The 14,336-nt window shown below is 36.6% G+C and overlaps 1 protein-coding gene across 1 annotated transcript; it reads left to right on the top strand.

The window, feature by feature from the left end:
- Positions 1-5,589: 5,589 nt before the first annotated feature.
- On the top strand, positions 5,590-6,782 carry LOC106774721. Its single transcript, XM_014661763.1, has 2 exons — positions 5,590-6,219; positions 6,318-6,782. The coding sequence occupies exons 1-2, from the start codon at positions 5,590-5,592 to the stop codon at positions 6,780-6,782; spliced, it is 1,095 nt and encodes a 364-aa protein (XP_014517249.1).
- The last annotated feature ends 7,554 nt before the right edge of the window (positions 6,783-14,336 follow it).

Here is a 14,336-nt window from a genome sequence, read left to right as displayed (position 1 = left end):
ATATATATATATATATATATACATACATATATATATACATATATATATATACATACATATATATATATATACATACATATATATATATATATATATATATATATATATACATACATATATATATATATATATATATATATATATATACAAGTTTATCAATTGAATTTTAAATATCTTTAACCATCTCATACAAAGTATAATATTAGGAATTTTGTAAAATCAATATAAAGAATATATGAAAACTTGTAAAGAAACTTTTCTTTTTTTAAGGAGAAAGTTTAGAGAACGTAAGCTTGAGAGAGAAAATAATAGGATAAGCGTAAGCAATAATAATCTTGATTCTTATTATCTTATTTTCATGCAATTCTCTTTATATAGACTTCTTCGAAAAAGATCTCTTACTTAGAGTATTAATTTTAACGTAGGGATGTAACCATTTAATACAAGGTCACATGTTATGTTACATCTTACAAAGGCAACTATGCTGCTTGTACGCAAGAGACAAAAAGAAGACATAAAGGAAACATTTCCATAATATTTTCCTATCTCTTAAAGTTCTTCTAATCTGATGCATAACTTTTGAACAAGCCTTTGTACTGATTTGATCTGCACAGAAAAAGAGAGCATAACACAAGAGACAATGGAACTATTTCGTACATGCATTAAAAGTGTTAGATGTTTTTTAAACGTTTAGGCATTGTACATGTATAAGAGTTTAGGAATAGTACGTGTATGACCGTTGAAGCTTAATTTGTTTGAGTAACGTTCAACGTTTAAGATACCATTTATGCATATGATGTTTAGTGAACTTATCCTAGACGGTTTATTTGATGAATGCTATTTCGTTAGACGCTTTTGTTAAACTTCAAAAGAATGGTTTCTTAGACGATCTTGTCTTAACAATCTCCCCCTTTTTTATGTTTAACAAATACATATGCTAATAAAAAATAGGTATCAGAGAGCTTTGAAGAGATATGATAGATGTTTCATCATAACACACACACACATATATATATAAGCATTTCACTAGTCCTATCATGCTAGTCATTTCTTTATCTTTTTCAAAAAAAATTTGATACTAGCGTATTAGAGCAACTAATAAGATCATGTGTGATATATCATAGCATATTCGAAAATGTATGAATATGTATCAGAGAATTAAGATATCATAGCATTAAGACATCATAGCTTCAAAGCTTTTATTGAAATATATCGTCAGAGCTTATGACTTTATCATAGGAACATTTCATATTTACCAGAGTAAGTAATGTATCAGAGTATATGAAGAAAATAATTTTAGTAAATTAGATATTGCATCAGAGTATATAAGTTAAAATTAGAGCATTCATTATTCATAAAGTGTATCATAGTTATGTGGAGAATGAACAATATGAATATGTATGAATGAATAAATGACTTCACTTAAGTCATAAATCATTATTTAGATAATATGTAAATAGATGCATTATATCAAATAAAATAACACTAAAAAGAATTGTATCAGAACATATATGAATAACACTATCAAAGCAAAATGTCATAAAAGAATATCAAAGTATTAGAATAATAAATTGAAGTATCACAATATGTAAAAAAACGTGAATATACATGTATATAATTTTTTCTTTTAAAAAAATTCTCCCCTGTATAAAATTTCTCCCCCTAGACTTAATGATCCTCCCAAAGATTTCTCACCATATATTTCTCTCCCTTATTTGATAAACATCAAAAGGGTTAAAAAATTTGACATCACGATTCGGATGAAGGAGGAGGAGGTGGTGATGGTGGTGGTTGTTGGGTTGGTGTTGATGGGTCAACAGTTTTGGGTAGGAAGAGTTGGGTGGCTAGGGCATTGAGGGTGGTGATGATAGTGGTGAATTTTGCATCCTATTCTTGTTTATTTGCGTCAAACATTACGACAAAATTTTCTTCTTGACGAGCATTGTTGTCAGCAATGATGACATGCACATGATAAAGAATGGAGGAGGTGGATGGTTCATTGGATAAGGTTAGGTTGTTTTATGGAGGGATAATGGTCAAAGGTTGTGGTTGTTGGATGGTAAAGGTTGTGGTGAGGATAGTTTGAGGTGTTGGGATGTTTGGTTGAGGTGTGGAACTTAGTGGTTTGATTGGGCTAGGTGGTGTAGTTTTTGAAACAACCATTGTGCCATCCAATAACACTTTTTCTTCATCAGAAGTGTCTTCAACAAGAATTGAGGTCATTGGGAGAGCACAACTGTCTTGATGATCAACTTCTTTGATAACACTCATCATTGAAGAGACAACCAAAAAATTGTGAGCATCTTAGATAATGACGTCTAGTTGAGAAGTCTCCTAGAGAATGAACGTTGCTCATAGAGGAACGTTGGCACGCAACGCTTATAGGAAGCTTCATCAAGTAGTGCTTTGATCTACCAAAAATGTAGCATTAGTATCACCAAAGTGATGAACCCTACATGGTTCCAAAATGTTGGTGCTTTGAGGAAGCATTCCTTCTCCAAACTCGTCCAAAGAATGTTGGTTGGAGCTGGCATGGAATGGCCTCAACACATTTGTTTGACTGAAGATGCTTTATTGCCAATACAGATAGGCGCCAAACTCGTTGCATATCGTTGGGAGCTCAACACTCCATGTCTTGTTGGGGGTTGGATAACATTGGGCATATTAAGGTAGGATGAGGGCCTTTGACATACTCAACCATTATTGTCTTCAGTGGTCTCAAGTCTGCTAGAGGTAAACGAGATGTTATGGCATCTGGCACAACAAATACTTCTTTTATATGTCGGGAGTTTGAGCGATTCTGTCAAAGCAGCATCAAGGAAAAATTTTGGTAGAACTCAACAAGTAACATCAACTTAGGATGTTCTACATGAATAGGTTCAAACTTGGACATAGGGGTGTAGAAGGACACATGGCTACGTGGAAGAATCTAATGGTTGGCATCCTTTTGAAGTGATCCAATGACTATTGAAGAACAAATTGAAACTCTTCAGAGTTAGTGTCACTGAACGTAGGTGAGGGTGAGGTTTATAGTGGAAAGGGTTCACTCATGAGTTTATTCTTTATTGTAGTTAACAATCTATCTTGATTCTCATTGTTTGATCTGACAACTGCCATGGACCCATGAAAAGGGGAGTATATGGGCATGCGAGGTAGATTTGGGCAAGTTTGAATGGTTCAAAAGGTGGGGATAAGGCAATGATAGCATTAGGTAGGTGATTGAGGTATTGTTGGGAAGATTGGTGGCGGAAGTTTGGTATGTATGGTATGTTTTTTCATATGTGGGTTTTAAGGTCGTGTTGAATAGGTGTGAAGAGGGGAAGTGTTTGACGAATGTCTTTAGGAGTTGGCGTAGGTGGTAGGAAGCAGGATTGTAAGGTAAATTTTGAAGGAGGTAGGTAAACTGTTTGTAAGTTTGGGTTGGTGTTTTTGTGAGTGTAAGGATTTAGCATTAAAAGTAGGCTTTGAGGTCGTCGTTTGTGACGTTGAGGGTTGAGATATGGTTGTATCAAGTTGTCAACACCCAATTTCGTCCGGGAAAGTAAATAATTAAAATTAAAAAATAAGAGAATAATAATTAATGTTAGGCAAGGAAAAAAAGGAAAAAGAAATAATAAAATAATCTTCCTTAATGCAGGACACATCACTTTAGAATGTTTTTTTGAAATATTAGTTTAATATGGTAATAATTGGAATCAATATTATGGCAATAATGTTAAGCAATAATTAGAAATATATTGATATAATTGGTTGCATCAGTTTCTTCCTGAAGAAAAAAATAAGATCCCTTTTTTAGAATGGGCAAATTTTCTGACAATTATTATAATCTTTATAATCAATATTATTTGATTTATTTGTCTTGCAATCAAGACCATTTCTTTCCCTATTTTGTCTATTGTCAATTAATTCTTAATTAAGGCAAGATTGTCATAATATTACAATATGTGCCTATAAATACATACTCTATGAACGAAAAAAGGGACTGGAAAAAAATATAGAGAAAAAGACCTAGAGATAATAGAGATTGAAAGAGAGAGCATAGAGAAAAATAGGTTCTGAGATATAAGGGTTCTGTCAACTACAACCACCAAGGAAGCACTATGGAATTCTAGAAGTTAAAAAGGTACGCCATCTTTATTCCATTCTTTTCCTTTTTTTATTGTACTTGGATGCTTACGACTTCCACTACACCAAAATAACGTTTTTCTAAAAGAGGTCATAGAAAAAATGTTTTCTTTCGTTTCTTTTGGTATTGACTATATCTCTCGCATAACCTGATGTTTTATTATTATTATTATTTTTAAAGAAAATAAATAATTAATCAATAATTTCAAGAATAAAAAATACATTTCTTATCACGTTTTTTATAATGAAATCATAAAATCAAAGGTACGTGTCGGCCTATGACTGTTTTCTTTCTTTTTTCCAATCTTTTCTTAAAAATAAAAAACTTACAAAATATTTAAAACCAAAGGGTCAATTTTGTTAAGCCAAACCTGTTCACTTTTCGAAAAATGTCAAACAATCTTTAATAACTTGTAAACAAACTCACAAACCTTTTTCTAGATAAAGAACTACGTGATCCCTGATTGTCCATTAATGGATATACGTAGGACCAAGGTCAATCCTTGTCGGGTTCATAAAACAAAAATATTTTTTTTGTTTCCTGATAATTTCTTTTATTTTATTTTTCTTTCACTTTTGGGGAAAATTAATTATTTTGGAAAACCACATTAATTTTATACATTTAATTAAAGGTACTGCCTTTGGGCAGGCGCGATAGGGTGCTAACGCCTTCCTTACGTGTAACCGATTCCCGAACTTAAAAATCTCTTTTTCGTAGACCATGCTTTTACTTTAAGGTTTTTCCATAGTTTTTCCATAATAAATTATGGTGGCGACTCCCAAAATCTTTTCTTAAAACACTTTGTTTTTCGGTTCGCCATCCCGTCGCGATCTCGGTTGCGACAGCTGGCGACTCCGCTGGGGACTCTAGAGAATCAGGCCTGAAAAATTGTTGTGGTTTTTCTTTATTTTATTTTATTTTATTTTTATTTTATTTTTATTTTATTTTGTTTTATTTTATGTTATTTCCCCTTTATTTATATGTATGATTGTCTTTATTTATTTTTGTAATTATTTATATGTTTTTATTCTCATTATTATTATTGTACATATCATGAGTGGGGCCCTATACCCGGGTCTGAGTGCAACATAGAATTAGAGGGGTTGTGTAGCGGTGTCACATATGGACTATCTCCAGTTTGGCTATCGTGAAAACTCCACCCAGTGGCTGTTCTCTTTACATGCAATTTCATACCTAGTTGCGTCCAATTCTTGTGGAAAAGCTGTGAAAAGGACCATAGCTCTGGTGGCCTTAATCTTAGGTTTAGGAAGTCTTCCCTGTGAGATAGAATATACATTGCTTAAACCTTAAGACATTGGACCTACTTTAAAGGCATAAAACATGTTGTCTTTTAATTATTTGTTTGGCATATATGTTTCATACATCACATGCATTAGCCACATTTTTACCTGTACTAGCGGAAATCACATAGTTATTTGATATCGCAAAGGTTGGGACTTAACATGGAATCTGAAACCTTGCAACAAACTAATTCCGCCATAATAAGAAGGAGACCCCACATCAGAGTCCCTGGTATGAATGTAACGAGATTGATAAGATTAGGAAAGCAATTGAAGACTATGAAGAGAGAAGCGTTCAGAAGGAAGTATGGAAATCTATTCAGTCTAATGGAGGTGGACGTACCATCACTTGCTATCACTACGTTGTCTCAATATTATGATTCTCCATTGAGCTGGTTTACATTTCAAGACTTCCAGTTGGCACCAACCTTAGAAGAATTCGAGCACATCTTGGGCTCACCATTGGAAGGTACAACTCCGTACCAGCACCTAGAGCACCATGCTTCCATTACTATTATTGCTGCTATCATGAAATTGCTCCCGAGAGAGTTAAAAGATAGGTTGGTAGCCAAAAACCATGTGAGAGGACTCACTCTAGAATATTTGGAGCAATACCTTCATCATATGGCTGACAGCGAAGAATGGGAAACCTTCATGGACATGTTGGCCCTTACTTTATACGACATCATGTTGTTTCCTAAGATTGAGGATTTTGTCGATTATGGAGCGATAGATGCCTTTGTGGCAAAGAAGACTAGAGCGGAGAATCCTGTCATTGCAATTCTTGCTGATGTTTATGGGACAATGAGTTTCTTCCATGAAAGGAAAGGACAAAAGATCATCTGTTGTTTGCCGACTTTATATCAGTGTTGACTTCTCGTATGTTCAAGGGGACAGTAGACAAGAACATGGGGACAGAGGAATGGGCTCATTTCTTCGCAGGTCTCAATGGAGGGAAGATAAAGTGGCGTCCTTCTTGGCTTAGGGATAGGGGTTTCATCCATTATTGTGGTAATTTCCCCAACATTCCACTCATTGGAGCTCGGTATTGTATCAATTACAATCCTACCTTGGTTCAAAGACAGTTTAGGCATCCAATGAGAGGGGCACCATCATCCGATTATCTTACTCCACTTTTCATTTATTGCGAAGATGGAGGTTTTACTGAAAAGGTAAGGGAGATTAGAAGAGCTTGGGGAAACGTCGTGCGATTCAAAGCAGATGAAAGGACAAAAGTGATAAACCAAGAAGTCAACTATCACAATTGGATTGCACAAAGGTTAAAGGACATTAAATTACCATTCAAATCCATCACAGGTCAGCTAGCAGATGAAAGGAAATTTCTAAATCCATAGTCTTATAAAGTAAAATAATTGAAGAGAGAAATAGAAGGAGTGAAATATCAGAATGCTAAGTTAATAAAAGAGCTACAAAATGCTCGCAACGATGTTGTAGATTTGAGGGCAGAAAAGGAAGAAATGACGTGGGCATATGAAGAGATTCCCAGGAAACAAAGCATCGAAAGAGATTATACGCTTCGAATAAAGCAAGATCTCGCAACCGCTAGCATGGAGTTAGCCTTGAGGGTGAAAGAAAGGAATACGACACTAGAGGCGGAGGAACATTGGAGATATCTTTATGAAGAGACCAAGAGAGAGATAAGAAGCCCTAAAAAGACTGAGCGAAGCCCAGATTCAAGTCAAAGAAACAGAGGGAGAAATGAAAAGGATGGCAATGTCATTTGAGGTAGAACTAGATCAGGAGCGTGAAAAGGCAGAAGAAAAGCGAAAGGCTGTGGTGAAGAAGATGGAGAGTTGCATTGCTAAACAAGCAAGATTGATAGAGGTGGAAGAGAGAAATCAGGCTATGATGAAGCAGATGAAGAGTCATATTCAGAATCAAGAGCATGCTGTGGAACACTGGAGGGGGAATTTCTCCCAACTAGCCGCCCTTGCCAATGGAGCTATCAAAGATATCCCCAAGATGGTATCCGAGGCTGAAATAATGACACATTTTTGTAACTCACCTGAAGAAGTCACTCTTTTTATTAGTTATTGTAAACAACTAGTGGATGTGATGAAGACTTTCATCGCCCAAGCTAGGAACTGATATTTTCATAACTCGTACTCTTTTTTTTAGTTTTAATAAAGTCTCATTTGACACTTCCCATAACTAATAGCGTAATTCCCACAAGTACCCAAGGGCCTATCCATGCAACCGAGACAAAGACGATTGAAGCATCCAAGTCTCCTCACACCATTGTCACAAAGGAAGCTCCCTTACAGGAAAATATAGAAGGGACAAGAGAAAAACTCGACATTTTAGAAGACAGACTGAGAGCCATAGAAGGTTTTGAAAGTTACGGGTTTGGTGATGTGGCAAGGTTGAGTCTAGCCCCAGGAGTGGCAATTCCACACAAGTTGAAGGTGCTGGAATTCGAAAAGTACAAGGGTAACACATGCCCCAAGAATCATTTAACTATGTATTGTCGGAAAATGGCAGCCTACGCTCATGACGAAAAATTACTTATTCATCTATTTCACGATAACTTGGCTGATGTGGCATTGAATTGGTACACGAATTTGAATTCCTCTCATATCCATTCTTGGGCAGATCTGGCGGACGCCTTTATAAGGTAATACAAATACAACATACATGTCGCGCCAGACAGATTATAATTGCACCACATGACGAAGAAAAAGGAAGAGTCTTTCAAGGAATATGCACAACGATGGAGAGAGTTGGCAGCGCATGTTGAGCCACCTCTATATGATAAGGAGATGGTTGCAATGTTTGTGAGCACACTACAACCACCGTTTTATGAGCATATGATTGGAAATGTGTCTTCCAATTTCGCTGATATCATCATCATAGGCGAAAGGATTGAGATCGGGCTGAAAAGTGGCAAAATTACGTCTTAAGCTACCACTCCGAAGAAATCTATTTTTAATTCGAGGAAAAATAAAGAAGGGGGAGTACATGCGACATCAGCAGTATCTATGTGGAGAGGTCATGCTCCCACTCATGGTTATCCACCAAGCTCGAGTTACCTTCCCTATGTGAGCAACACCACACATGGTCCCCAAACGAAATCTCGCCAGCCAGGATATTATCAACCCCTACAGACCTCAAATAATGCTTGGAGAGTTGGAGCCAGCTTGGGTCCTGATTAGAACGTGGGTCAAAATGCTCACCCTAGGAGGTACCCAGTGAGAAATTTCACGCCCATTCCCATGACATATACAGATTTGTTACCCCATCTCTTAAAGAAGGGGTTGGCCAGTATTCGGCCCATGAGACCCATACAACCCACCTTACCCTCCCAATTATGATCCAAATGCAAGATGCGATTTTCACGGGGGAGGCATTGGCCATTCGACAAAGAGGTGCATGGCTTTTAAATCCAAAGTACAATCGCTATTTGACGCAGGATGGTTGAAATTCCAGGAGGACAAACCTAGTGTCGAAGTTAACCCCCTCGCCGAACATGGAAATACATCAACAAATGCCATCGAGGTGGGACGACATAAGCTAGTAAAGAATGTAAGTGAAATTCGAAGTTCTAAAAAGTTCATTTTTGAAAAGATGGTAAAGCTATGATTGCTAAGGGGCAGAAGCGACCTCGGGGAGGCATGTGGAATCCATCCAGAAGCCGAACATGTCATTAGTGAATGTACCGTGTTTAAGAGCATTCTCCAGGATCTAATTGACAAAAGTTTCTTACAAATTTACTATAAGGATAAAGAAGGAGAGGCATTTGCACAAAGGAGTGGAGAACAAAACATGACTTTACCAGAGCCGTTAGTGATTCACTTCACCAAGACCCCTCCTATGCTCGTAGCACCAAGAAGGACCTCTGTCGTTATCCAGACACCTTCCCCTTTCCCCTATAAAAATGAAAAGACTGTCCCATGGAGGTATGACACGCGTGTGCTTGAGGAAGAACGCGACGAGCCGATCATTGAAAATATATCTGGCACTGACAATATAACGAAAAGTGGACGAATCTTTTCACCGTCGCTTTTGGCAAAGAAAGATAAGGAACTTTTAGAAGGAAAAATCGTGTCGTCAGATAAGAGCTATGGTGAAGAAGTTTCCGATGAAGAAGCTTGTGAATTCTTGATGTTTATACAACAAAGCGAGTATAAAGTGGTAGATCAACTGAAATGCATGCCAGCTAGGATCTCCCTCTTGGAATAACTCATGCATTCAACCTCGCACAGAAAGCTATTATTGAAAATACTCGGCGGTGCTCACGTTGAGCAAAATATTTCCTTGGACCAGTTCGAAGGGATTGTTAGCAACATCACTACTAATGATTATCTCACCTTCACTGACGAAGAGATACCCATTGAAGGGAGAGGGCACAACAAGGCCCTTCATATCTTTGTAAAATGCTTGGGTCATGCCATAGCACGAGTTGTGATAGATAATGGTTCCTCCTTGAATGTAATGCCTAAAGTGACGCTGGGAAAATTACCATACGACGTGACTCACATGAAGCCAAGTACTATGATCGTAAGAGCTTTTGATGGGAGCATGAGAGATGTAATGGGAGAGATAGATTTGCCAGTACAGGTCGGGCCTTGTGTTTTTCAAATAACCTTCCAGGTTATGGACATTCATCAAGCCTACAGTTGCTTATTAGGTTGCCCTTGGATCCATTCGGCCGGAGTGGTGCCCTCTACATTACATCAAAAACTAAAGTATGTCATGGGTAACCAATTAATCATAGTTTCAGGAGAAGAAGAATTCCTTGTTAGCGGGCCCTTTTCTACTCGTTATGTCTAGACAGCGGAAGAAGCTCTCGAGATCGCATTTCAATCATTGGAAATACTTATGTGGAATCAATACTAGTAAGTCCGTACTTGTCTTGTGCCTCTCTTATGATGGCTAAGGTCATGCTAAAGGAAGGTTTTAAGCACGAAAAAGGTCTTGGAAAATATGAGCAAGGACGAACCCTCCTGATAGAGGTTGTCCAGAATAAGAATAGATATGGCCTGGGGTACAAGCCCCCCAAGGACGATGATGGGTGTCGCACCCCATACAAAATTTAATGTGCATAAAAGAATGCAGTATAGTACTAGGAAGTGACTCCTAGGTCGTCTCTCAAGGACCAAATGCGGTTCGAGTCTTAGGTCTAACACGTAGTGAGGGGTTTGAAAGTGTTCTTTCAAGGAAAATTAAATTAAATTAAAACTGGAAATTAAATACAACCAAACATAATTGAAAACATTGAAATAAATGAACAGAGCATGAAGACCGAACGGTCCTACAGATGACCAAACGGTTCTACATTGAGACTGAACAGTTTCTAAAGCAAGTGAGGAAATTGGAAATGCAGTAAGATAAAGAAGCCGAACAAAATAGACAACATTATGAACGGAAAAAGTAAAGTGAACAATACAATAAATAAATATCCAGACGCAATTGAGACTATTAAAATGCAATGCTCGAGCTTAAAAAACATAAATCACATTGCAGCGAGAATTAAAATAACAATTGTTATGCTTAAACTAAGAAATGAAAGACACATCTAACACTAAAAAGAAAATAATTGCGTTAACAATAATATTGTAGAAAAGTAATGATTATTAATTTGGCAAAACCGAATGATGACTAAACACTAGCAAGCATTCAACGCTGAATGCAATTTGTCCAAGTAAATTGAAGGTAGCGAGTGCGTGAAGTCTAGCCAGCCCGTGACACCACATCAACATTGATTCAACACTTTATTCTCCAAATAAAATTAAAAGTGTGGACTAGGCTTTAATCAAAGATTGCATGAAAACCAAAATAACAAGGCAAGAGTGAATTTAGCAAATAACAATTCTCATCCCGTTGAACACAACGTTCAAAGCATTCCTCATGCCCTCCAAAAAGAAAACATCAAAGAAAAAGCAAAGGGGAGAGTGGCGGTTGCTGCCTACTCCAGTCCCCATTGTGGACCACCCCTTCTTCCTCAATGAAAGATGCCCTTAAAGTGAAGGCTCCTTCCTTCTTGTGGATGTTGGACCGCTGCTGCCCCTGCGTGAAGGCTGGGCCTTGTTGAAATCTCTTTTTGGTCGCAAGAAAAGTCAACAAACCCTAGTCCCCAGTAATGTAGTATAGGGCAACCAGGGGATCAATCCGCAGACTCAACTAATCAAGTTTCAAGTGTTTGGTATAGGTCTTGTACTTATATACTACTTATTTACTATTAAACTGGGTGGGGACATTTAAAATGAATGAAACTACAATAAAAGAAAAAAATATCTAAAATCTATAAACTGTCTAAAAGAAGAAAGAAATTGAATTGAAATGAAATAAAAGAAAATAGAACTCTAAACTTCCTAAAACAGAAACATTAACAGAAGCTAATATGAAAATTTAAATGCAACTAAAATTACCTAAAACTAGAACCGTAAACAAGCAACTCAAATTGGAAATTAAAAGCTAAACAAATCCTAACAGTCAACTAACCTATATGAAATGTAAGGATAAAGTGGATATTCTAATCGGGAAAGTAATCAACAATGAAGAAAATTAACAAACACTAACAAAGAATTCAAAAAATCACAGTTTAAAGGAATAGAAACACTCAATCACATAACAGAACCTAGATGAAAGGAAAACTAAAATCACAATCTGACCTAAGACTATTCAACATCAATTCAACAAAAATATTAAAAATAAAGCACTAACCCAAAGGTAACAGGCACAAGCAAAGAATAGAGGAAATGCATACTAGATTGAATGAAAGAGTCTCAATCACTCTTGAGAAAGACATTCCGAGAAAGTTAAGCCCTCTATGGGGTCTTTTTAGTTCATATTTCAGAACTTAAAGTGGTAATTCTCACTTAATTAATCAATCAGTGCACAGTTTCACAAGAACAGGAAATACAAGACTGAAATTGAACTTAGTTTGATAAGTACGAAGCATAACATCTCTCAAGAAGACCTCCTGAAAAATTAGGCCCAATCCAGGGTCCTATTACATCCAGACAGATGTAAAATTTTGGATGTTTTCCTTCAAAATTATCATACACAGTTCAATACCAGCACACAAACACACATACTAGAAACGAAAAAATAGAAACAATGAATCTTTATGCATTGAACTCTACTCTGACTCGAGAAGACATCTCGATGAAGAATGCTCGCTATGGAGTCATTTAATTCCAAAAAGAATTATAGAGATGCAGAGAATCAGAATCCAATTCAATTTCCAAAACAAAACAATTACAAAAATCGAAAACTGAACAAGAACAGAATGGAAAAGCACGAGCATAGAAACTGAAACAAGAAACTGAAAGCAACATCAACGATTTATTAGAATCGAAAAGAAAACCATATTACAAACATACCAGAATCTGCAGAGAAAACTCACTTCTGTCACTCTCGTGAATTCCTCCGTGAAATCTTGTAATAAAATCCCTACTCTACGAAAGAGTAAAACCCTAATCTAAGGAACGTAAAACTGTAGAGTAAAGCAAAGTGTGTCTCAGAGTCTGTTCTTGCGTTCTATTTACATGGCAGAAACACCCTTTTATAGGGTTTGAAAAGAAAAGAGAAAATGAAAGAGGGAAAAGAGGAAACTTGCTCATGACGCTTTAATCTTCTCTTCATCGGACGGTCAACAGTTGCTTCCTTTCCAAGCCCTCTGATCATCTCCACGTCATCTTTCCTGGTCAGTTCCGGTCAGTGACCCTCACTCGCCGGTCATCTTCGCTTGAACCCTAGCACATGGGTATTTCTCTTCTCGGTTTCGCCCTTTCTCTCATCTTACTCTCTTGGCTCGAGGGTGCTACTGCCTCCAAATGAAGAGTGCTAACCAAGACCCTGCACAACTCTTCAGCCATCAAAATGCACACTTCATTAAACGCTGATGGACGTAAAACGTGCGTTTCATTTAAGTTCATTATAGGCGGCCCAATCTGTCAACAACAACGGTGCCCAAAATTCGAAATTCAGCATTAGAGGCCCAATTCTTCTTCAATTGATATCAGCTTTCTCCATATGCAGTAGCCATGGCCCAAGTCTTCAAATCAGCCCAACCATCCAATCTGCAACAAAGAAAGAAAAAGAAATCAAAAATTAAAGAAAAGAGAACGAGATTTATCAATTAAAAAAAAATATCTTTTATCAAAAGACTTTTTTATTAAAGAAAAAGATTAATTTCCTAATTATATACAAATTCTACAAAATATACCTAAAACCCTATTTTTAATTAAAATTTTACAATTCTACAGATTTAAAAGAAAAATATAAAATTATACTAATTCTATACAATTAAGAACAAATAGAAGCTAAGAAAGACTCTCTAAACACAGAAAAATATGTAAATTTGGAGAGTTATCACACCCCCACACTTAAAGAACTGCCCTCCTGGGCAGGGACAACTAAAAAGAAAAACAAAAACAAAAACAAAAGACTCAATCTAAAAAGGACAAGACTAAAAAAAACACAAGGTACACAAGACTCTATCACAATTCACTCAACCCTGCTAATTTACACAACACTAGCTAGTTTCTCTAATCAAAATTGCACAAACAGAATCACCAACTCCAAATCCAAGTTTCAGCAACTCTAGCCAGCAACAAACAATCAAATTCAATCAAAACAAGCAGAAAATACAATTCAGAGAAGTAGCAGCCCAAATTTCAACCTCACAGGACAAGGTGTTTACACTCAAGGCACTCAAGTGTTTAAGGTCAGCATGTTTCACTCCACATGTCATGATGAACCACAATTCTTAACTTTGGAGAAACTCTAGTTGACACTGCTTGAATCATGGTAACTCTAGATCACTAGGACTTGTAATGTAATGGAGAATGGAAATGCTAGATGGATGAGAAAGAAATCTGGAACGGGTTAGAGAATTGTGAAATAGAAGCTGGAATGGGTTAAAGAATATGCAAGAAAGAAGG

This window comes from Vigna radiata, chromosome 10 (assembly GCF_000741045.1).
Source record: "Vigna radiata var. radiata cultivar VC1973A chromosome 10, Vradiata_ver6, whole genome shotgun sequence".
Taxonomy (NCBI): Eukaryota; Viridiplantae; Streptophyta; class Magnoliopsida; order Fabales; family Fabaceae; genus Vigna; species Vigna radiata.
This window is presented reverse-complemented; position numbering and strand designations above follow the sequence as displayed.